Source organism: Emydura macquarii, unplaced genomic scaffold, assembly GCF_026122565.2.
Source record: "Emydura macquarii macquarii isolate MOO-44397 ecotype Brisbane River unplaced genomic scaffold, CSIRO-AGI_Emac_v2 contig_3328, whole genome shotgun sequence".
In the NCBI taxonomy this organism is placed as follows: Eukaryota; Metazoa; Chordata; order Testudines; family Chelidae; genus Emydura; species Emydura macquarii.
The window spans coordinates 2,403,484-2,426,574 of NW_027133465.1; the positions used below are offsets into that span (position 1 = coordinate 2,403,484).

At 47.3% G+C, this 23,091-nt stretch overlaps 1 protein-coding gene across 1 annotated transcript; it reads right to left on the reverse strand.

The window, feature by feature from the left end:
- Positions 1-2,415: 2,415 nt before the first annotated feature.
- LOC137143497 (H-2 class II histocompatibility antigen, E-S beta chain-like) lies at positions 2,416-11,239 on the reverse strand. Its single transcript, XM_067533303.1, has 5 exons — positions 11,063-11,239; positions 10,608-10,874; positions 7,653-7,934; positions 6,718-6,828; positions 2,416-3,574 (listed from the first exon to the last, which is right to left on the reverse strand). Exons 1-5 carry the CDS (start codon positions 11,163-11,165, stop codon positions 3,492-3,494), a joined length of 846 nt encoding a protein of 281 aa, XP_067389404.1. The 5' UTR covers positions 11,166-11,239; the 3' UTR covers positions 2,416-3,491.
- Positions 11,240-23,091: the final 11,852 nt, after the last annotated feature.

Genomic DNA, 23,091 nt, shown 5'->3' on the forward strand with positions numbered 1-23,091 from the left:
CTGACCTCAGGCAAATATGCTGCAGCGGCATAACAAACATAGCACAGACTATCCAAAGTTAGGCTGTCCTGGAAATACTGGCGGTCAGCAGCATAATTGAGAGGAATCAGTTAAGACTGACTGAATCAAGGGCATAACTGATCAGAGGAAGCATGGTTCTGTGGGTAGAAAACTGGACTAGGATTCAGATTTAGGTTTGGTTCCTAGTTCTGCCAAAGATTCCCCTTATGAGCTTGGCCAAGTCAAAGTCTTTCAATTTTATGTCCATAAAATGGGGGTGATTTCTTCCCCGCCCCCTGCCCTTGCCAGTCCTGTCTGTTTAGAATTAAATTCTTCAGAGCAGGGAACATCTTTTACTATGCATTTGTACAGTGCCCAGCACAATGGAGCCTGTAAAGGATCCAAACAAGGGAGAAACCCAAAACTAACAGAATAAGTGTCCCCTTTAATAAAATCTTGCAGAAGGCACCTGAAACAAAGACCACCACCACAGCAGCCTCCATGTCTTCTAGCCCCCAACTCCACTCCTGCAGCTCTTTAGAAGGAACACCTGTCCCCTTCTCAGTTGCATCCCATTAGAGCACAGCGCTGGCCGGCCCCATGCCTCTGGCCCTTAAAGGCCACCCTGTTACAAGGCCCCTATTTATAATAAGAAATAAATTGAGGGGTCCAATTAGCCCTAGATTTTGGCAGTGCTCAGACTGGGGTGAGAAAGTGATGGCAAACACACAACAGATTCAACTTTTTGTCCCGTGTTTGTACAGCACCTAACACAATGGTGTCCTGGTCCATGACTGGGGCTTATAGGCACTGCCACAATACCAAAAAAAACCCAACCCAATCAATTCAACTTTCCTATCCTTTTTTCCAGTATAGCATTTGCGGGTAAGAGGATTGTGAACCCTCCTTTCAAGCACTAGATTTCATGCCCCATTAAAAAATGTAGTCCCTGGCAGTTCATTTTGCCCTTTTATTTATATGGTCTATGTACTTAGATTATGCTCACCACCATCATATGTAGTATATACACATTTTATTTTTATGGTACCCCCACAAAAAAACTGTCCAGAATTAAAGCAGCAGATGGGAGAAATTAAGAGGGCAAAAACAAACAAACAAAAAAAACCCTGCATACCTTTTAGATAAAACTTTCCTACCCAGGCAGCAAGAACAGTTTTCTCTCTCCTCGGAAGGAAAGCTAAGCAAGGTCCCCTCACCTCACAGCAGCAGAGCACTCAAGATAAGACAAGAAAAATATTTCACTGGCAAGGAAACTCTGCTCATCTTGTTGTCACGGCTCTCTTCTCTGGAATCCAAGGCAATAATTACAGCAATTTGCAGATAATTATTTGTTAATTGGAAACAGGCTTGCTGGGTATAGTTCCCAATTTCCTCCACTGGCTGCGTGGAGCTGTACAAAGAGACCCTGGGGGATTGAAGATTTCATAGATTCATCCACTTGTTCAGTTTGAAAGAGGTCTTTGGGGGGTCATCTCTCTGTGCATCATGGCAGGGTGGATTAATTAAGCATCCCAAGTAGATGATGCTCAGTTGTCCCTTGAATATTTCCACTGCAGGTGATTTCAACCATCTCCCACTGCAGCTTGTTTCATTGGGAAACTTAATGAACTGTGCCTATACTGGTTTATTGCTGCCTATCAGCATTTAAGTACTACTTATTACGATGGAAGATCTAAGGGCCCAATCTTGCAACAAGTAGTCCCATTAACTTGACTTCGATGAATCTACTCACGCTAAAAAGTCCACCCAGGGGGAAGGTTTTGCAGGATCAGTCCCTAAGTGCTGTACAAGGATTTAAGTCCTACATGCGATCAGGGGTCCTACCCTGACTATGTCCCTTCTCCATTCCACTCTACATTTGGTTTAACCTTGGGATGCTACCTTTTAAAGCATCATTGGGTTTTATCCTGTACTGGTTCATTTCTGGGACTCTGCCAAGTCACTCAGGCCTGAAATCCAAGTTTTACTTTCTCTGTATGAATAAATCTTTTTAAAATTATTTTTAAATAGTGTCTGATACATAGATTTCTAAAAAAATTGTCTAAGCCATGCCCCTGCAGTGCTGAAACCGAAAGGCCTCAGATATTACTATGATCACCAGAGTTGGGACAGGAATGAATTTCCCCTCCCCTTCCCCCCAGGTCAGATTGGCAGGAACCCTGGGTTTTGTTTGGTTCTTTTGCTTTCCTCCACAGCATGGGGCATGGCTCCATGGCCGTTGGGATCATCTGGGCATCTTTCACCTAATCAGTTCCCTGCCGTTACAGGGGCCTTGGGCACCAAGGCAGCTCAGTCGCAGTCTCTCCTGTTTTCTCCTGAGGGCATACAACAGTTTAGTCTCCTGAGGACTGAAATGATTTGGTCTAACTAAAGTCTTTGGACTCAATACAGGGCTATATATGTAAAATGTGGTGGCCTGTGATAGACAGGAGGTTAGACTGGACCAGTTAATGGTCCTTTCTGGCATTAAACTCTATGATGGGAGCCAGGATAAAACCCTCAGATAATTATACAGCGGCAGATTAGTGCATGAGAACCACACCGTGAACCGGATTGAAAACAGGAACGGAAACTGAACAGTCTCGTTTCAGGGTCTATGCAGACTGAGGCCATAGCCAGAAGTAAAGGCAGCAGCAGCAAGAACAAACCAGCAATGAGAGTGAAGGCAAATGAGATTGTAAACTTTCTCGCCATGTTGGTAATACCCTGGGTTGCTGGTTACCCAGGGAGGCTTTGTCCCTTTAAGGTGCTGTTCTATGTAGGTTTTCATGTTCCGCTCACCGTCTGAGTAGCTGACGCTGTGTACAGTAGAAGCTCCATTAGCCAAAGGAGTGGGGTGTCACGATCCATAGAATCACAGATCTGCTTCAGAAAGTTACCAAAAGAGATGAGATTAAAGATAAACCAGGTTCATTAGTACTTTTAATTAACTCACAGTTATTAAATCCTTTCAGACCCTTAGATAAACGTAAGCATTAGTCAGCAACGTTATTATTTATTCCCTCTTTTCTGTCTGGATATGTGCTATGCTCAGAGTTGATGGACATCCGTCCTCAGCGCCATGTAACAGCTGGATCCTGCCCTCCTGTTCCCACTGGAGATGCCGCAAATCAGCAGATTTTAGTGAAATCAATCCCTGGGACAATCACAGATCTACAAAATCTTTGGTTCTTTAACAGCAGAGCAGTTTCACTAAAGGTTCCCCGGAGGGCGGTGGTGGTAGTGAGAGCTAATCTGGGGTCAGGCAGCAGGAAAAGTTTGACTACTGAAAAGTTGGCAGGTGCGGAAGCTGCTGGGGATGGAGGGAAAGTGCTGATGCCCCCTGCCAGAGGCAGCACAATTTTGACCTGGGCAAGAGCACCGGAAGAACAGCTAGTGAAGGGAACGGATGGACAGAGTGATGGCTCATGTGTGAATGTAGAGAGTTAAGGGAAGATTTAGAGACACTCCTTCATGGAACTTGGAAGGATTTAGTCACAGAGCAGTAGGTTTGTAGAGCTGCCGCTGTCACTCCCAGCATCCTGAGATTCTGCAGTGCCCAAGCACAGGAACCCTGCAGGGAAAGAGAAGAGAGAGAAATAACTACCTGGGGACAAGTGGGAATTTTCTCTTACAGGCTTCAGGGCATCCCCAAGTGACTGCCTGGCAGCCTCGGGGATGGGAACCAGCAGGAATCAGGACATTCTGTTGCTGGGGGAGGCTCCTACATCACTCTCAAAGGAGGGAGCAAAATCTTCCTGATCTTCATGCCACCTCCAGCCCCGCAATACCCTTAGGCCTGGTCTACACTGCATGGTTAGTCAACATAAGCTGCCTTGTGCCAACCTAGCTGCGGAAATGTCTTCACTTAAATTTGGCTCCTGCCAACGTAAGGACCTCTCTGTGCCAATTTAGCGATACCACCACCTCTCTGCGTGGCATAGAGTCACGGTCAATGCAATTAGGTCAGCACAGTCTCAGCGTAGACAATGTGTTGCTTACGTTGAGCGTAACTGGTCTTCAGAAGCCGTCCCACAATTCCCGACACTGACAATACAATCAATACAAGCATTCCTGGTGAGGCCATGCACTGCTGACACAGGGAGCCAAGTGTGCACACGCACAAGTGATATTATAACCATGGTGGCTGTGTGGGTAGGTCAACCTATGTTCAGTCAACATAACTTTGTAGTGTAGACATGGCCTTAGAGTCTGAGTTTATAAAGGATTTGGAGATAACAGATGGGAGATAAGAGATGACAATAGGGCGAAGGGTCCAGGGGATCAAATAAGGGCATCTGACGTGATACCAATTCAACCAACATCCTCTCTGCTCCTCTGCCTGTTCCTACAGCACATTCATCCAGAGGGCTCTGATGGGGGAAAGAGGATTTAACAGGTTGCAGACTGAAGACTGATGTTACTTTGAGTTTGGATAATTTGGAACCTTGAAAAACCAAAAGAAATGTGCTCAGAGCTGTAGGTGGGCTGGAGAACTGGTTCCGGCACGGTCTGGTGTTTGGAAGTTATTTTTCTAAGGCAGTGGCTCTCAACCTTCTCCTTACTGGGACCCAACCTGCAGGTCCTGGTCCCATTTAGCCAACCCACCCTCCTTGGGGACAGGCGGGGAGTTCATGACTAGAACTGGCTGAAATTCGGGGACTTTGGTTCTCAGGGGATTTTGGTATTTACAAATTTGCGTTCATTCTGACCTGGAACGAAAGCAAATTTACTGGACCTGGGGATCCCTGAAAGTTTCATTACAGAAATAGCAAAATATGGTATTCTTGAGAGAAAATGTGAAATCATAGCAGCCGTGAAACTGACAAGAATGTCAATTTCACGGGCAGTAGCCTCCCGCGCCAAGAATCCTGCCTGCAGATGAGGCTCCCCGGGCTGCTGCTGTTGTGGTGTGAAGAGCCTGCCAGGCCCCAGAATCCTGGCCCCAGCTGGGCACTCGCAGGTTGACTGCTGTGTTGCAGGGAACCTGCCAACGTCCAGAACACTGGCTCCAACTCGGTATCTGGGGCTCGCAGACTTCCTTTCAGGGCGGCGGACCCTGGAACACCGTTATGCCCCCAATGGAAACCTGCCTACATTCCGACAAAAGTTTCACTGACTCTTTGCAGAGGCGACAAAACATTTTGGTCCAGCAAATCAGCGTTTTTCAATGAAACTATGTTTAGTCCAAAAATAACCAACCAGCTCTACTCATAACCTCCTGACACTTAGTAGTCATGACCCCTGGCTGAGGACACCATTCTTAAGAGAAATGGATCAAGAATGAAGAACCTGCTAAGCTTATTTGCTTAAGAAAAGGAGGCGTCACTGGACAGACTTGAGCGGGAGAAAGCTTGCAAATGTTTATGCGAGAGAGAGATCCGACAACTAGGATTGCCAACTGTCCGTAAATGTACGAACAGTCACTAAAAAAAAATGTACAATTTTAACACTGTTTGTAAACCTGTAATAAATGAAAATGTCTGTGAAATTAGGTAGAAATAAAACATACTGTATTTTGACATTGATTGTTGTCATTCAGAATCACTTCTTGTATCATAAAACTACACTGACCATGACTTTAGCAATTTCCTGTTTTCTATTATTGCAGGCGCCCGAAGAACCCAATTGATCAATAAACCGCAGCTAAAACAATTGCATCATTTCAAATTCCTGTGTACAAAATATCACGAGTGAGTACACACTTTTGTGACATTATTGTCTTGTTTATGGTATTTTTAGTGATGTCAGTAAAAAGTTTACTGTGTCAATAAAAAAAAAAAAAAAAATCAACTTCAGGTCTTCATGTCAGTAAAAACTGCAGCTCCCGCGGCGAAGTGCTCAGGGGAGAGGAGAGTGTCACGGGAGCAGGCGGCCAGCGCAGTCTCATGGAGAGGAACCCCTGGCGCCGGTCCCATTGGAACTACAGGGGCCGCGGCATGCTCGGGGGTCACTGCACCTCAGCCTGGGCTCCGTCCCCCCGCACGGGTGCCCCACTCCCCCCAGCCACCAGGGCAGGAGGGAAGCCAGAGGCGCAGGAAGGTTTTTCGGCAGCTGCAAGGTCCGTGGAGGAAGCCGGCTCCAGACTTACCCACTCCGCTTGCTGGCTCAGCGCCGCGCTGCCCCTCACGGCGGGGGCGCTCCAGCCATCCCTGCCACCGGGCGCAGTGCTGCGGCAATCCCGTGATTCGGAATGCCGGCCCACCACGGCGCCGCCGCTGAGCCTGAGTGGCTCAGCCAGGGAGGAGGGTATGGAGGTAACATGGCCTTGGGACGGCTCCAATTGCAGCATGCACATCCCTCACCTACACCCCCTCCAGCCTCTTGTGAGTGATCATTCGCCACCGAGCCCAGAGCTCTCCCCAGGCTCGCCATCCCCGCCCAGGGCATCCCTCAGCTCAGCACAGATAATTATGGATTTAGTTTTGCGGGGCCCCCCCTAGCCCACGGCCCTGGGCTGCAGCCTCTAAAGTCCCTGCGTTAATCCAGCCTTGCCAAATGGTTGCTGGACAGATCTCTAGTCACCGAAGACCCAATCCAATGTCTGCTGAAGTCTATTAAAGGCTGCCCTTGACTTCAATAGGCCCTAAAAATCCAAAGCGTCCTTGAAATTCAAGCTAATTGTCTTGGTAAATCTAATTTAGAGTGAAATCCTAAAGCTTCTAGGGCCGTCTCACTAGGGACACATTTCACCTCCTTCATCCACCTACTGCTCACCTTCCTTGTTCTTCAGGTAGATGAGGAGTCCCACCACAATGAGGCTCAAACCCAGTCCGAAGCCCCCAATTCCAACGAACATCTTGGTCTTGGCAGATGCAGACTGTGCCACTGTCAAAACAGAAGTCCAGAGGGTTAGGGCTCAGCCTGGACCCTGCAACATCTTTGTTGTCTTACTCACGCATGTGAGAAAGTAGGTCTGTGGGGCAAAGTTGCCACCCCACTGTACCCCTTTCCTGATTGGCTATTACCCTGCAGCACCTGTTGCCTCAGTTTCCCCTGCCTTCCTTCGGCCCTCCAACCAGCTCCCTTTACAGAGTCCAGTCCCTTCTGGAGTCTCAGAGTCCTTTACCAAAGTCTAACAAAGATGAACGCAACCAAACCGTCAGCCCAGCTGGGCTCAGCAGGCCACCTCTTCCCAGCAGGCATGCCTTGAGTACTACTGTCTTTTCCCCATGCCGCACCCCAGGATCCTGTGCCTCCAACAACCCCCTTCTCCAGGGCTGGCACACTTCTCCCCTCACTTGAGAGTTCAGCCCAGCAGGTTCCCTGCCTTCAATCAGGCTTCCACCTCACCCTGGAAGTAGCATCTGCTCTTCTTCAGCTTCTTTCAGGCTGCTGGGGTGGGGTCTGCCCTTCCCACCCCTCCTCTGCATCTCCCTCCTTCAATGGGGCTCACCCAGCTCTTTATGGAGGGGGAGAAAGTGGAGGGAGAAGAACCCAGCTGGGCTTTATCTCCAATTAGGCCTGGTCTAACTGAACAGGTGCAAGCAGATGGGTTAATTGGCCTCTCAGGCCGATATTAACCCTTTCACAGCACATCTGGGGCGCATATCCCACCACAGTCTGCTTCAGGGCCGGCCCCTGATGGTCTCTATAGAGCTAGGCGGGTCCCTGAGGCATCCTCAGGGGTTGCCCCCATTCCAGTCTCTTACCCCACTGCACGGTGATGGGCGTTTGCAGGCTGATGTGCTCCACCTGGCAGGCATAGACATCTCCCCACCTGGGTTTCGTTTCCAGCATCACGTGGCTCTGGAAGGTCCAGTCTCCATTTCGTAGCAGCTGCCTGGATACAACTCCAGTTGTCTCCTCCTGCCCATTTTTGAACCACTTGGTCGCTATCTCGGAAGGATAAAACCCCGCTGCGGAGCAAACCAGCAAGGTGGGGTGGTGCGAGGACTCTGTTTTCAGGGTGGAAATTTTCACTCTGGGTTTAACTGTGTGTGTAAGAGAGAGACACCTTGGCAACGGGGCCCAGATGCAAAGCACACACCTTCTCCTGCTCTATCCCATCAGAAACTGCAGCTCAAGTCTACACCTTCCGGATTTCTCCTCCAAACCCACCCTTCTGCATCTCCCTCAACAGACCTGACCCTGCAACACACAGCCATGACTGCACACTGCACAACACCCCTCGCAACCACACTGGTCCCACCCTCATCACCCCTTCCCAGGTGAGGGAGCCTTATGGTATTTCAGTGGTCCTACAGAGAGCTCTGGTAGGCCATGGTGGGAGGATTAAGTGGCATGCCGGTGTCAGGGGGCCAAGCCTGCATTTGGGCCTCCCCACGCAGGGCAGGAGGGGGCCCCGGGGGGGGGAGGGGAGGGACACACACCGCTTATCTTTTCCTGCATGGAGCTGGGCTCCGCCCTCCCACCCCCCGCACTTACCCATCTGCCTCTCCCGTTCCAGCCCCGCAGCCTGGCGCTGGCTCAGATGGGGTGGCCTCACCCCCCGGCCTGTGGGGGGAGGGCGCCAGGCTGGCCCTTCACAACGTGCAGGGGGCGGGGGCACAGAAGGCTCTGAGGGGCGGCTGGCGGCAGCCGCTCTTCTCTTTGGTATGCCGCTTGGAGGATTTTGATGGCTGCTCTTTGTCCCAATCCCATGGGGTACCCACTGCCAGAGGGGGCTGACAGGAGGCCCGTGTGTGGAGCTCTGGGGTCCTGGCCTGTCTGTGGGACTCACTCAGATTATTTCCTTCAATATCAGGTTTGGGGAGAATTTCCCTCAAAACTGGAATTTGGGGTCTAATTCAAGCCGAGAGCCACACTTGGTCATTAATAGGGCTGTCAAGCAATCTAAAAAATTAATTGTGCTGTTAAATGATAAAAGAATACCATTTATTTAAATATTTTTGAATGTTTTCTACATTTTCAATAAAATTGATTTTGATTACAACACAATACAAGGTATACAGTGCTCACTTTATATTTATTTTTATTACAAATATTTGCACTGTAAAAAAGAAACAAAAGAAATAGTATTTTAATTCACCTCATACAGTACTGTAGTGCAATGTTTTTATCATGAAAGTTGAACTTACAAATGTAGAATAATGTAAAAAAAATAACTGCACTCAAAAAATAAAACAAGGTGAAACTTTAGAGCTTACAAGTCCACTCAGTCCTACTTCTTGTTCAGCCAATCACTAAGACAAACAAGTTGCTTTACATTTATGGGAAATAATGGTGCCTGCTTCTTGTTTACAATGACACCTAAAAGTGAGAACAGGTGTTCACATGGCGGTGTTGTAGAGATATTTATGTGGCAGATGCAGTAAACATTCGTATGCCCCTTCATGCTTTGACCACCATTCCGGAGGACAGGCTTCCATGCTGATGACGTTCTGCTTGATAGTGATCCAAAGCCGTGCGAACCGACGCACGTTCATTTTCATCATCTGAGTCAGATGCTATCAACAAAAGGTTGGTTTTCTTTTTTGGTGGTGTGGATTCTGTAGTTTCTGCATCAGAGTGTTGCTCTTTTAAGACTTCTGACAACATGTTCCACAAGTCGTCCCTCTCAGATTTTGGAAGGCACTTCAGATTCTTAAACCTTGGGTCAAATGTTGTAGCTATCTTTAGAAATATCATATGGGTACCTTTGTGTCTTGTCAAATCTTCAGTGAAAGTGTTCTTAAATTGAACAACATATGCTGGGTCATCATCTAAAACTGCCATAATACAAAATATATGGTAGAATGCAGGTAAAACCACAGACCAGGAGACATACAATTCTCCCCCAAGGAATTCAGTCACACATTTAATTAATGCATTATATTTTTACAAGCATCATCAGCATGGAAGCATGTCCTCTGAAATGGTGGCTGAAGAATGAAGATGCATATGAATATTTAGCATAGTTAGTACGTAAATACCTTGCAACATCATCTACAACAGTGCCTTGCGAACGCCTGTTCTCACTTTCAGGTGACATTGTAAATAAGAAGCAGGCAGCATTATCTCCTGTAAATGTAAACAAACTTGTTTGTCTTAACGATTGGATGAACAAAAAGTAGTTGACTTATAGGCTCTAAAGATTTACATTTTTGTTTCTGAGTACAGTTATGTAACAAAAAAATCTGCATTTGTAAGTTGCGCTTTCACGATAAAGAGATCGCACTACATTACTTGTATGAGGTGAATTGAAAAATATTATTTCTTTTGTTTTTACCGTGCAAATATTTGTAATAAAAATAATAATATAAAGTGAGCACTGTACACTCTGTATTCTGTGTTGTAATCGAAATCAGTGTATTTGAAAATGTTGAAAAACAGACAAAAATATTTATAATAAATGTAAACTGATATTCTATTCTTGTTTAACAGTGTGATCAAAATGGTGATTAATCACGATTAATTTTTTAATTGAATTAACTCAAACCAAATTGATCATTTGAGGTAACTGCAATTAATTGACAGCCCTCGTTATGAAAGATTCTCTCCTGTTCTCTGACTCCCTCTCTACCGACACAAGTTCAAATCTGCACTCACCTCCACTCAAGTACTGCCAGGTAGGCAGTATGCAGAAGGAGACAAATATAACCCCAGACGGGACCGGCCCAAAGTTCCCAGTTCCAGCTTGGCTTCCTCCTCCTCCTCCTCCTCACCTTTCCTATCTGTAATGATGCTCTTAAATCTCCTGTAGTTATAACTGCAGAACTTCTCCACTGAAGCCCACAAGTAGCTCAGCCATTCCAGCCTGTTCCAATACTCCGCGATCGGCCGACCCAGCTCCGTGCGGGCCACATAGAAGCCCAGGTCGCTGTCATAGTAACAGATCTCCTGCTGGCCCCAGATCAGCCTTTTCAGAAACCGCACCCTCTGCGTGCCATTTGTGTAGTGACACTCGGACTTCTGCTGCAGCAGGAAATGCTCTGAGAGGAGAGAGAGGACCAAGTTAGGAACCCACCCCTGCTGCAGCTTTTCCCCATCCATGAATCTTCCCTTCCCATCTCTTTGATCCTGAAAGAGAATCTCTGATCTGGGCAGGGGGAAAGCTTCTGTGTTACCCATGCCCAGAGCCCAAAGAGCTTTTTCCCCCAGCCCTGAGATCTCTGCTCACCTGGAGGGTCTGTGCAATGAGCTCTGTGCGTTCTCAGTACTATCATTATTATCAGAGCCCCAGAACAGCAGTTTCTGGCCCCAGGGATCCCCCCAGGGGCCATTGCTGCTCAAGAGAGGGAAAGTTGATGGGGAGATCAAAGCTGAGAACAATAATGTCTCACTCCAGCTCCCCAAAGTGAAAGTTCTCTGCAAAGGCCTGACCGCAGAAACTCAGGAAGTTGCCCAATACCGGGGGATTGGGTGCCTCCCAGCCAAGGGCCCAGTCAGCTTCTGGACTGGCCCATATCATCAGTCACTAGGCAGGAATGTGGGGTCAGCCGTTCCTTTGCGATAGGATCAACTTCGTAGAGAAAGACAGACCCAGAGTCTCAGCAGCAGCCAGCGCCCCAGAGCGCAGTCACAGCAGAGCAGGCAGAAAAAGCCCCTTGCAGGCTGTGACGGTCACTCTGCCCCCCTCTCTCTTGGAGCTGATGTCTCCAGGCCCTCCCCCTCCATGCAGCTCACAAAAGCCCTTCTAGAAGAAGTGATCTCAGAGCACACTGGGCTGCAGTATGGCAAGGGTTAAAGCCCTATGAGCTGGGAGTGGCCCTGCTCACCCTGGCCTCCTGTTCCATAAGGGAGCACGTCCAGGCATCCACCCTACGCCAGCCAGGACCTCATTGGGGAAGGGGGATGAGAGGCAGCTGGGGGCAGCACAGACGCCCCTGCTCCAAAGCTCAGAATCAGACAGGGAGGGTCCATTTGAGGGTGGGTGGTGGTGTCAAGGCAGGGAAAGGGGGAAGAGCCCAGCCCTTCCTACTGGAGTCGTGGAGACAGGTGAGCAACAACAGCTGACAGCTGGAGAAATGGGGCCCCATCCCACAGCTGCTGGTTTGCACCCTCCCCCCCCCCGCTCCGCTGTAGGGAGAACCCAGAGGGGACCAGAGCCCCCAGCCCAGCACAGGGAGCCATCTGCAGGGTAGGGCTGCCAGAGCAGGGACTATTTGCCCTTAGGCACATCAGCTATAACAGCCAATGGCCCCATCCTAGTTTCAGCCCCCAGAAGTCAAGGAGGAGAATCCAGCTTCTCTTGCTCACTCCCTGTGTGGGGACAACCCTGAGCCCAGCTACTGCATCATGCTCTTCCCCACTGTCCTGTACATGGGGAGCAACACCAGCACTCTCACCCCGGGAGATTTGACATCAGATGACAGGACACCTGCAAACAAAGAAAGAACCAATATCAAGTCTCCCCAGCCCATAACAAGGGGGCAAGAGAAAACACAACCCTGCCCCCGTCTCAGCAAGCAGGCAGCCCCCACCCCAGGACCCTCCTCCTCATTACCAGCAGCATCCCTGGGAGGGCTACACTCACACCAGTAGCTTGAGATTCCCCTCCCACAGTAAATGTTCCCATTTCCATCATCATGAGGTGCCGCCTCAAAGTGGAGGAGACATGCACCCAGCTTTTCTTAACTTGAGCTAAGATCTTCCAGACATTTCAAGCAAAACACACCGTTTTAGGTAAAATTAAAACAGATTTATTAACTACAGAAAGAGAGATTTTAAGTGATTATAAGTAATAAGCGTACAGATCAAAGTAGGTTACCTAAGAAATAAAGGTTAAATCGCAATCTGAGTTCTACTAACCAGACTGGATTTGAATCAAGCAGTGTCTCACCCTGTTGCACAGTCCAAGCATGGTATAGATCTTCTATACACAGGCTGGAATTCTCCTACAACCTGGGATCCCCTCTCCCAGTTCCAAGTCTTTGTCTTCCTGGTTTCCAGGTGTTGAGTTGTGGGAGGAGTCAGAGCAAGTCATTACATCGCTCCCCTTCTTGTATAGTCTTTTCCAGCTTGCTGGACCAGTGGTGCTTGTGACCTGGGGTGTCATTCTCGTTGGTCAGTTGATGATACTTCATTGTGTACATGGTTTTTTGGTGAAGTCCCTACTGTAAGCAATCCCTGTTAGTGGAATCTATTCTTGAATGAGTGAGAGAGAGCCATTAACACTGTCGGGCCACTCCACTGTTGTGCCTGAAAGGCTATTTGTCGGAGTTGCCTGCCTTGCAACATGTTCTGATAGCATGCTCAACAAAGTTTCATAACTTCACATGCAATGGTAGCACATTCAAGCTGACAAGGTAGTAATGTTCAGCAGATCAAGACTTTTGAAATAATACCATACCAGGCGTACCTTGTACAGAACATATCATAATTACATGACACTGGTAAATATGGAGTTCTGGGGTGCTCTTTCAGACACAGAGTGTCACACCAGCTTTCCCGTTGTCTGGGTTTGCCAGACTCCAACTCCCTCTACTCAGGGAGTGACTTCAGCCTACATCCCTGCAGCCATTTGCTGCTGCTGCTGCTGCCGCCGCCGCCGCCGCCGCCACCACCCTGTCTGCAGACAGCTACCTGGCTTTATACAGGCCTTGCCTGTTCCTGCACAGATGAGCCTGTCCTTGATTAGCTGCCTCCAGCCTAAATCTTCCCTGCTCGCAGCCTAATTAGCTGATTGGGCTGACCTGTCCTAATGCAGCTCTTGCAGGGCTAGTACGGGGAGTCCACCCCATCACAGGCCCCCATAGTCAAGATGAGCTAGATTTTAACAGTTCATTCAGTGGTTTTGTCACTGTAGGAAGGTCTTGTAGATATTAACCAAGGTAATTTACCATCCCCACTATATGTCTCAGTTCTGGTACATTAGTTAGTGCATTCAATTCTCAAATTGCTTTTACATTCTCAGGGGTAGGATGGATTCCATCTTTGTTTATTGTTTGTCCCAAAAACTCAGTTTGGGATAGGTGGAAATTTTACCTTCAGTCCAGACTGATTGGTCAGGCTTAGGACTTTGTTGAGGATTTTGTTGCGTTCTTCCATCGAAGATCCATATATCAGAATATTGTCCATAAAAACTACTACTCCATTTGTGTTCGTGAACAATTCTGCCATCTGTCTTTGGAAAATTTCAGGTGCACTGGTAATCCCAAAAGGTTATCTTCAAAAGCAACATCTCCCAAAGGTGTGACAAATGTAATCAGTTTAGCACTTTCTTTGGCTAAAGGCCTTTGCCAGAATCAGCTTGAGGCATCCAAGTTGGAGAATACTGTAACTCCTTTCACTTTGGGAAGGAAAGTCATCCAGGGTTGGGAGGATATATTTTCTCTTACAACTGCTTCATTAAGTCTTTTAAGATCCACACAGATTCGTATTTTTCCATTTTCTTTTTAACTGGTACCATTGGGCATACCATGCTATTGGCTCAGAAATTTTCTCAGTTATGCCAATCGGTTCCATTTCAATTCAGTTTCCACTTTTTGAAGTAATGGGGCAGGAATCCTGTGAGGTGTATGGGCCAGCATTGTCTCAAAGTTTTTTATACTAGATCTCCTTTCAAAAGTCAATTATCACCAAATATTCCACAAGTTCTTCCACCATTCTCACTAGGCCTATCATGGCTGCCACATGACAGCTGAGATGGCTGTTGGTCTGTGGTCCTTTGATCACATACACTCTGAATGCTTAGCTTTTGTGTCTTTATAAGTTGTTTCTGTGGTGAACTGGCCCAGCAGTTCAGAACACCTCAGGTGACTTCAGCTCTAGGAGGGATTGAAAATAATTGTAAGAGAACTGTGATATCAACTCCTGAGTCAATTTTAAAGACAACAGGCTTGCCATGGATATTCAATGTCACTCTCCAGGCAGTCTCTCTATCATCACAAGTAATAGATCACAGGAACAATATCTGCAATATGAGTCAACTCACTGACTGCCTTGGTGCAACAAACAGCTGCAAAATGTCCATACTGCATACATTTATTACACTGTGTCCCCCTGGCTGGACATGCATCATCTCTTGGAATATGACTTTTTCTACACCTTATGCATGTAGGCTGGAATTTGTCCCTCTGAGCCTGGGAGTTCTCTCTCCTTGTCTTGGGGATTTTACGATAATGACTTAACATTCAAGTGTCTGTTTACAGTCTCTAAGTCGGAGGTCCCCAAACTGTGGGGTGTGTCCCCCTAAGGGCCATAGGGGAATGTTCAGGAGTCATGGCCAGCCCAAGCCAGCCCCCACGAGAAATGGGGGCCCCATTCTCCCAGCCCCACTCTGCCCCAAGCTCTGCTCCAGGCCTAGCTACTGCCTCCACCCCCTGCTCCCGGCTCGGCTGCTGCCTTGCCCCTGGCCCCTGGCTCAGCCTCAGCTCCTGGTCACGGCATGCAGCTTTGACTACCAGATCCCACCTTAGCCCCTGGTCGCAGCGCCTGGTGTCTGGCTCCCAGACCCTGGCCACAGCTTTGGCGCCCAGCCCCCACCTCAGCCCCTGGTCACGGCACCCAGCCATGGCCTCGGTGTCTGGTCTCTGGTCACGGCACCCGACCCTCTAACTTGACCCCCCAGCCACAGCTTCCAGGGCCCCCTAGGGCCCCCAGCCACCGTGGCCCCTCTCCCATCATCAGTCCTTGGCCCTGACTGCAACCCCCTCGACCGTGGCCCTGTTCAGTCCCCAGCTCTGACCGTGGCCCCACTCCCAGCCCTATCTGTGGGAGGGGGACGGGGGGACATGGACAGGAGTAAGAGGCGGTGCAGGGTAAAAAGTTTGGGGGCCACTGCTCTAAGTTTTTCAAGTTTGTCAAGTTGCTCTAGGTTTTGCTGTCTCGCCAGCTCAGACTACTTTGCTCTCTGTATAGCTATGGCTAGGGTTAAATCTCTCTTCAGTTGTAGCTGCTGTGAAAGGTTATCTGTCCACCCAGCCTGTCTCTGATATTTTCATATTCTGCATTCCCAAATTCATCGTTTTCATCCAAGGTATGTAGAATTTTTATAAAACATTCAACATTTGCCCCTGGTGAAAGCATGCTCTTTCTTAAACCACATTTCTCTGAGGGATAAAGTATGCATCAAACATAGCCAGATTCACTTTTGTGACTGTCTTCAGCAAAGTCAAAGGATTTAAAGATATGCTCTGCCTGTTTCCCCATAGCAGAAATTAAAACAGATGCCTGTATATCTTCAGTTTCCTTTTGGAGTTTATTTGCAAATCGAAATCTTGCAAAATACTGCTTCCAGTTTTGTCCAGTGTAAGGGTTTGTGAAAGCTGAAGTTCTCCAGGGCACTGAAGAATGGTGTGCAGATGAGATCCTGCAATTGTGTTGCTTTGTTCCTTCTGTTTGCAAACTTTGTTGCTGTTTTCCTTCTGTTTCTATTCTTAGTATACTTCTGATATTGTGTCATGCTCTTGTGCCAGCTATGCACTGGCTATAGAGCTTGATTATACACACCAGTTGTGTTCATCATAAGATCCTTTAATGCTCTGCCAGGTATGGATGAGGTTCGCTTAAATAAGGTATTTTACACACAGTGTCACCTAATGGCTGAACAGTGAAACACAATTAGCATTCCATTACATAACATGTCACCAGGCCCAGCACCTTCCTGACACATCCTTGCCAGAACCCTTTCCCTCCCTGCTCCTTTGGGTCTCTTGGGATTACCAAAATGCCATCAGAACAACACACAGTGCCACATGACCCTGGCTCCCCACTCTAATATTCTGAGACACACAGGACTCCTGGCTAAGCCGTGCATTAACCTTCCACACCACACGTGTAAGGTGCTCATTTTCGATCTGTCTCTAATGCCACCTGCTAACGTAATGAATCTGGGAGCTTCAGTCCTGCCTGCCAGATTTGAGAACTGCATATTGAGCCAGTTTAACACGGGTTACGGGGGTTTCATCCGCCTCACTCTACTTTCTTTTTGGGAAAACTACTGTGCAGCCCATTCATTTATCTCCACAGGGGGCATTATTTCTGGCTGCTACAGTTATTCTAACCACCTCTATATGGAGTCCCACAAAGTATAAGGCCCCAAACTGAGCCTTTAGGAATGCACGCCCAGCATTTCCAGCTCCAGGCAACTCTGCTATTGCCCCTGTTACTAACCACACATCTGTATTCAACACAGATTTGCCCCGCACTGGATCTCACATGTGGTTCAGGGGGCTCTGATCCAACCAAAGCCATCCAAGCAGTTCCTGCTCATTTCCTTTGGTCATCATTAATGGGTGGCATATGCAGGTACATTTGTAATTTACAGTCCCCTGCAGGCATCCAGATTCTTTCACAAGATACATCAGCTGCTCTCTCTTGTAAGATGAATTACATCAAGGCTGAGCAACCTGAGGTGAAGTGGAAATTCACAGAAAAGAAGAACATACCCAGGGTACAATCTGGCCCAATGAACAGCTGTGTCCCCTCAGTTTCTCCAAGTTCCTGAGGTGCCTTTTACACTACTTTGTGACAGCAACTACTCCTGCTCTGCTTTCACACAGCCTCCAGCATGTAAGTTACTCCGAGTTATATTGTAAGAGTGCTATAGCCAGGCACTCTTGAATTACACTGCAGAGCAACACCAGCAGACTCCCAGTCCCAGACTTTCCCCAGAAATGTGCATCTTATACTGCCCAGCTCTCTCCTGGACAATCAAAGTTCATACAGTCTGTCTTTTTAGTAATAGAAAATGATATGCACAAATCCTGTTAACGCAAATGGAGTTTCCCAAACACTTCAACACAAATACATTGGTTTAGATAAAACAATTAAACGAATTTAAGAACTACAAAAGGATAGATTTTAAGTGACTGTAAGTAATGAGGCATAAAAGTCAGAATTGGTTACGAGTAAAATAGAAGTGAAATGAATCTAATGTCCAACTTAACAAACTTGAGTGAATTCAAGGGGTACAGACTGTCACACCCTCCACTGCACACAGTGATATTAAGCACAGAGAGCTACCAAAGAGCTGAGGTTAAAGGTTAACACCAGATTAATTAATACATTTAATTAACTCATCATTATGAAACACTTTAAAACACCTAGATAAGTTGCTTTAAGTGCCAGATATTAATTAGAGTCACATTTATTTATTGCCCTAGATATGTGCTGTGCTCAGAGTATCTGACCAGCTATCCACATCTCCATGTAACAGCTGGATCCTGCCATCATTGGCAAATTGGAGTTTCCCAAAGTCAATGGTTCAAGTGAAATGAGTGACTGGGACAACCCAAGATCTGCAATTTCTTGTTCCTGCAGATCAGAGTTTCTCTGAGGACACTGGCATTAGTAATCTGGGGCCAAGATCGGAAGTGAGAAAAGTTCAACTACTGAGGTGTCTGCAGGAGGGGAACTTGAGGCAGAGCAGTATTGTCGAGAAGATATGGAGAAGAGACAACGATGGGGAGGGACTGTCTAACAAGGGGTGATGGCTTCTGTGTGAACGCAGGGAATTACGGGCAGATTTACAAACATCCCTTCAGGGAGTGCAAAGGGATCTAGTTACAGAGCAATTAATCAACAACAGTGCTGCCCCCATGAATCCACTGGTTCTGGACTGAACAGACTCAGAAAGATTCCATTAGTAACGAATCAGAAATTTCTTGCTCGTCATGATCCAAAGTCTCAGGCTCTATTGCAGAGAGAGAGAGGGAAGAGATACAAGCACTTGGGGACAGGTAGAAAAAAGGGGAATTTTCACTTATAGGCTCCAGGAAGTACTCTAGCACAGTGGTTCTTGCTGGAGGCCTACTTTGGCCTGAATTGCTTGAACACTGTTTGACCTGACTGCTTTTTACAATTGGCAGAAACCAATAGAGTGCTGAAGTAACCTTGTTGTATCTCAGTTTCTGTGCATCACAGCAGATAATAACTGATGTGGGTTTGGCACAATACAGCACATGGCTTGTTAGTTTGCAGCTGCATATAGATAAAGATGAACAAGGACAAGAGTTTATACATTTTATGTTAAGGGATGATCTTTCCCACCGTCTGGGGCGAATTTTCCCACCGCCTCTCCCACTGCCAGATGTTGTTTTGCTTCAATTTATCATGGTGAGAACGTGAATATTAGTTATTACTAACAATGAAGGATAAAGAAAGTGAAGGACATGAGAACGTCTTCTAAGATAAGTGAATGAATGGATGTTGTGTAGAAAAGGGTATAAAAAGCCACCACCCAGGCAAGGGGGAGCGCTTCATCACCACCTGATTCTTCAGGATACGCTGCTGGCCTGATCACCTGGCAGGGCTCCTTTATACAGCCGTTCCTGTACGCAGACTTTGGAGTGAGCACATAACTCTTTTGGTCGAGTGAGTATGGATATGTCGTAGTTAATATTTGGCTTTGTATAGAACTAACTATCTAAGAAATCCTTGCACATTAAACCCTATGGATCTGCAAATCGGGCGTACTGTGTCTTACTGGTGACTTACACTGATCATAGCGAGTGCCCTGCACCAGTTCTCAGACTTGAAGACTGAGCATTCCATAGCTAAATCTCACAAGTGCTTGGGCTAGCAATAGTATCATTTAAATCCGTGTATCAGGACTGAGTTTTTAGTTGATATTGTACTTCAGAACAACCCATGTTCTACCACTGGGGTTGGCAACCTGTGGCGCGCGTGCCAAAGGTGGAACGTGCGATGATTCTGAGTGACACGCACCGCTCCCCCCTTCTGGCCCTGCGCCTCTCCCACATTGGGCCCAGCAGCTCCCTGGCCGGAGCCGCGCTGCTCCCGGCCCAAAGCAGCACCACGTGGCGGCCGCTCCCCCATCCTAGCTCCACCCTCTCCCACGTGATGTCATGTAGGCCCAGCACTGGGAGGGAGGAGGGGAGAGCGGCTGCTGGGCCCTCGGCACGTGAGAGAGGGGTGGGCTCAGACTTTGATTTCCCTTAGCATATATTTGTTCTCTTACCCAAGAGTGAGAGTGTGATGGAGACTGGTCCGTTAAGGGGAGTCAGGGACTATCTTACCTGTGACCGGTTCCAGTGAGGGAGAACGAGTCAGTTCAGACCCATCTGGAAGTGATTAAATCCCTAGGTGGCTGGTTGGCGGCTCATTAGCTGGGGAACCTGACAAAGGGTTGCCAAGTCTCAGCGGAGGTGGCTCCTAGAGACATACACTCCAGGGGAGCTCATCAGAGCAAGGAGCCTGGAAGTTGTCCTCCTAGAGACAGGGAGCCCCAAAACAGTGGCAGAAAGCCCAGCCTGCAGAAAGAAGAGCTGCAGTTGACAGATCTCTGCAGATCCCTGGCTCTGGGAAAAGGTTCTCGCAAAGGTAAAAGCCTGATTCCGGGAGGAGCCCTGAGCTGAGAGAACCCTGCTGGAGGGGAATGATGCTCTCAGGTGGGATCAGATAAACTGAGACTGACTCTGTCTCCCAGCTAAGACACTGGAATGAAGGTTTGCTTGTATTTTCACTGGGTCTTGGGCTAATAAATTAGACCCCTCGGAAGGGCATCGTTCTCTACATAAAGCCTAGTTAAACGTATTGATTGAATTAGGGGAAATTGAGGCAGTGAGCACTTACAGTGCCATATTTGGCTGATGGATCTGGGTTCAGCCCCTTCTTGGAGACACTGGGACACCTTCAGAATGAGGGTTCCTGAGCTGTGCACTGGGCTGCGTGATGGGAGGGATTATGTTCCTGTTTCCAGCAGCTGGTTGTGCTCCCATAAGGGTCCTGCCCTACAGCTCCATCCCATCCCTGCCACATGCTCCCCAAGGGGCTCAGAACAGCTCTATGGTGACTGTGATAGGGGATACACCTTATCCGGCAGGTTTAAACACCATGTCGTTTTCCCTCCTCAAAATTACTGCTACTTTGCCCTGGAGAATCCAAGATCTGATGGGTCAAATTAATATGGCAGTGTCTGTAGCATGTGAGTTGGTAACAGTTTCTCACATGTGATCCCTGCCCCACTGATCTGTCCCCAGAGTTCTTCCTGGAGCGCTATGTGCCAGTCGAGAGAGAACTCAGTTATTTGCATCAAATCCTCTGTTCAGGAAGTAAATAAAATACAATCCCAAGCCATAAAATACAGCCTGCCCATGGAGAGGAGTCACTGCATCTTCTCCTGTGAAAAGCTTCCAGACAAGATTCTACCCTTGCCAAGAGAGAGATCCACTCCCTGCTGCAGGCTAAAACAGGTGAATTCAATGGATGCATCCCATCTGTTTATCCTAGAGAACTGGGGAAGTTTGGGCAAAGGCAGTTTGGTTTCAGCAGTAAGCAAATCTTGTTTGTCACGGTTAATTTACCAGCTGCCAGATGGACAAAAGGAAGTGACCCACTCACAGTTCTGTGTTCATGTAAAAAACAACTTTTTCTTGAGAAATTCAGCTGCTGTGGGAATTTTTAATGCAATACCTCAGAGAAGCTACTATAAGAGAATTCACAAAGTCTATAACACACCAATCCCCTTAAGAAGTGTCAATGGAGATCAAGGCTGTAACCCATAGGGCTAGCTTTATTATATTCACTGCTTTCCATTATATTCAGCAGTAATGCAAGGTAGCTGCAGGCCATATACTGTAAGACATTAGCTTCAGCAAGTTAGCATAATGCTTGAGGCCTATGAACGTTGTACAGATAAACTTTAAACAGATAAATTAGGGGTGTAAAATACTTAACGGTTAAATGGTTAAGATTACCTTTAAGACTAATACTTGTCAGTTAACTGGCGGCACGGGAGTTAGCTGGCAGTGCAGGCTCTCCATCTCCATGGTGACAGTGGCGGAGACGGTGTGCTGCTGCTGCTGCCGCCTGGGGAGGCCGAGGCCCTGGTGCAGGCTCTGTGGAGTGCCCCGTTGTGGAACACCTGGGACCACAGGTCTGAGACGGGATCCCCCGCAGAGCTGGGCTGGGGGCGCTACCCGGGAGCTGAGGGGAAGGGGCAGGGTGTGGGGGGAGACACAAAATGACATCGGTTACACGGTTAACCGATGTAATTTTAATAGTTTAAACGGTTACCTTTTGTAACCGATATTTACATCCCTAAGATAAATGGCTCAACGGAAAACCCGAAGTATTGGGGAGCTGAAAATAGAGTGGTTAGAGAGAATTTCTAACCATAGGTCCATGATCCAATTACAGGACTGTCATGGCAACTAATTGACATACATAACAGGTACATGAGCTACATCCGCAGATACCTAACCACAAAAGGGCCATGATAACAAACTCTCATATATGATAATAAGTTGAGATCAAAGAATACTCCAACATTAGTAGGGTGAATAAATACAAATAAGGAAAAGGGGGAAATCCCTTACTCAATATGCATCAAACATAGTGGTGTCAGTATATCATATTATAAAAGTTACATCCCAGCCGTGGGGCAGTAGGAGAAAGAGATGTAGTCCTTGAGAGATGCTAGAATGATGGCCACTGGTGATGATGGGGAAGGTGATGGTGATAAGGAAAGTGGTGGTTAATATTTCTGGTTGTTCTTGCAAGGGATGGTGTGAGTATATGGATGTACAAATGTCCATTCCATAGTATCTCTACCTAACTTACTGAGTTGTGTTAACTCACAGACTGGGATCTGCTCTTAGTGTGCTCAGGAATTGACACAACTCTTGTTCGATAATGACAGAAAGGCTTTAACTACTATACTTATAAATATATAAAATGAGCCCCCAAACCAAAAGTCCAGTATATTTTAGCTGCAAAAGCAATTATCCTCACCAATGCAGGCAAGAGGCGGTGATGGTTTCTTAGCAGCTTCCCCCGAGAGCCTGGATCCGTGGTCTCAGAAGGCAGCTGGGCAAGATGGTAGTTCTTCTGTTTCTTGTCAAGAGTGATTCTTCTTCTCTTGAAGCTTGCCTGCTTGCTTATATCCATTGCTTCTCTTTTATATTCTTAAATCCAATGTTTTTCAAAGCATTTTGGTAATTTATATGAGTAAACACAGGAATTCCAGAAAACAATACAAGAGGGAGAGACCCATGTGCTTTAATTAGTGAAAAGGTGCTAGCCACCTAGATTTGTTCTTTAGTTTCAGTGTTTCACCCTTCAAACAAAGGGGTATTGGGGTTGTTGTGATTAAATTGAGCAATACCTGGGGTGGCATCCAGCCATTAGCTTTGATCCTAAGGTATTTTGAGAGGTCTGGAGCCGTGGAGGTATAGCACGCCCTGCATTTAACACATTTCTGTTTACTGCATAGATGAGTTACTCCCAGAGGATAAATTCATT

Bases quoted from the DNA above. Each gene is read 5' to 3' on its own strand.
- LOC137143497 (XM_067533303.1), bottom strand. From the start codon at position 11,165: ATGGCCCCTGGGGGGATCCCTGGGGCCAGAAACTGCTGTTCTGGGGCT. The intron at 10,875-11,062 runs GTGAGCAGAGAT...CTCTCCTCTCAG, and splicing joins TCATTGCACAGACCCTCCAG to AGCATTTCCTGCTGCAGCAG. The intron at 7,935-10,607 runs GTGAGGAGGAGG...TTACACACACAG, and splicing joins CATCATTACAGATAGGAAAG to TTAAACCCAGAGTGAAAATT.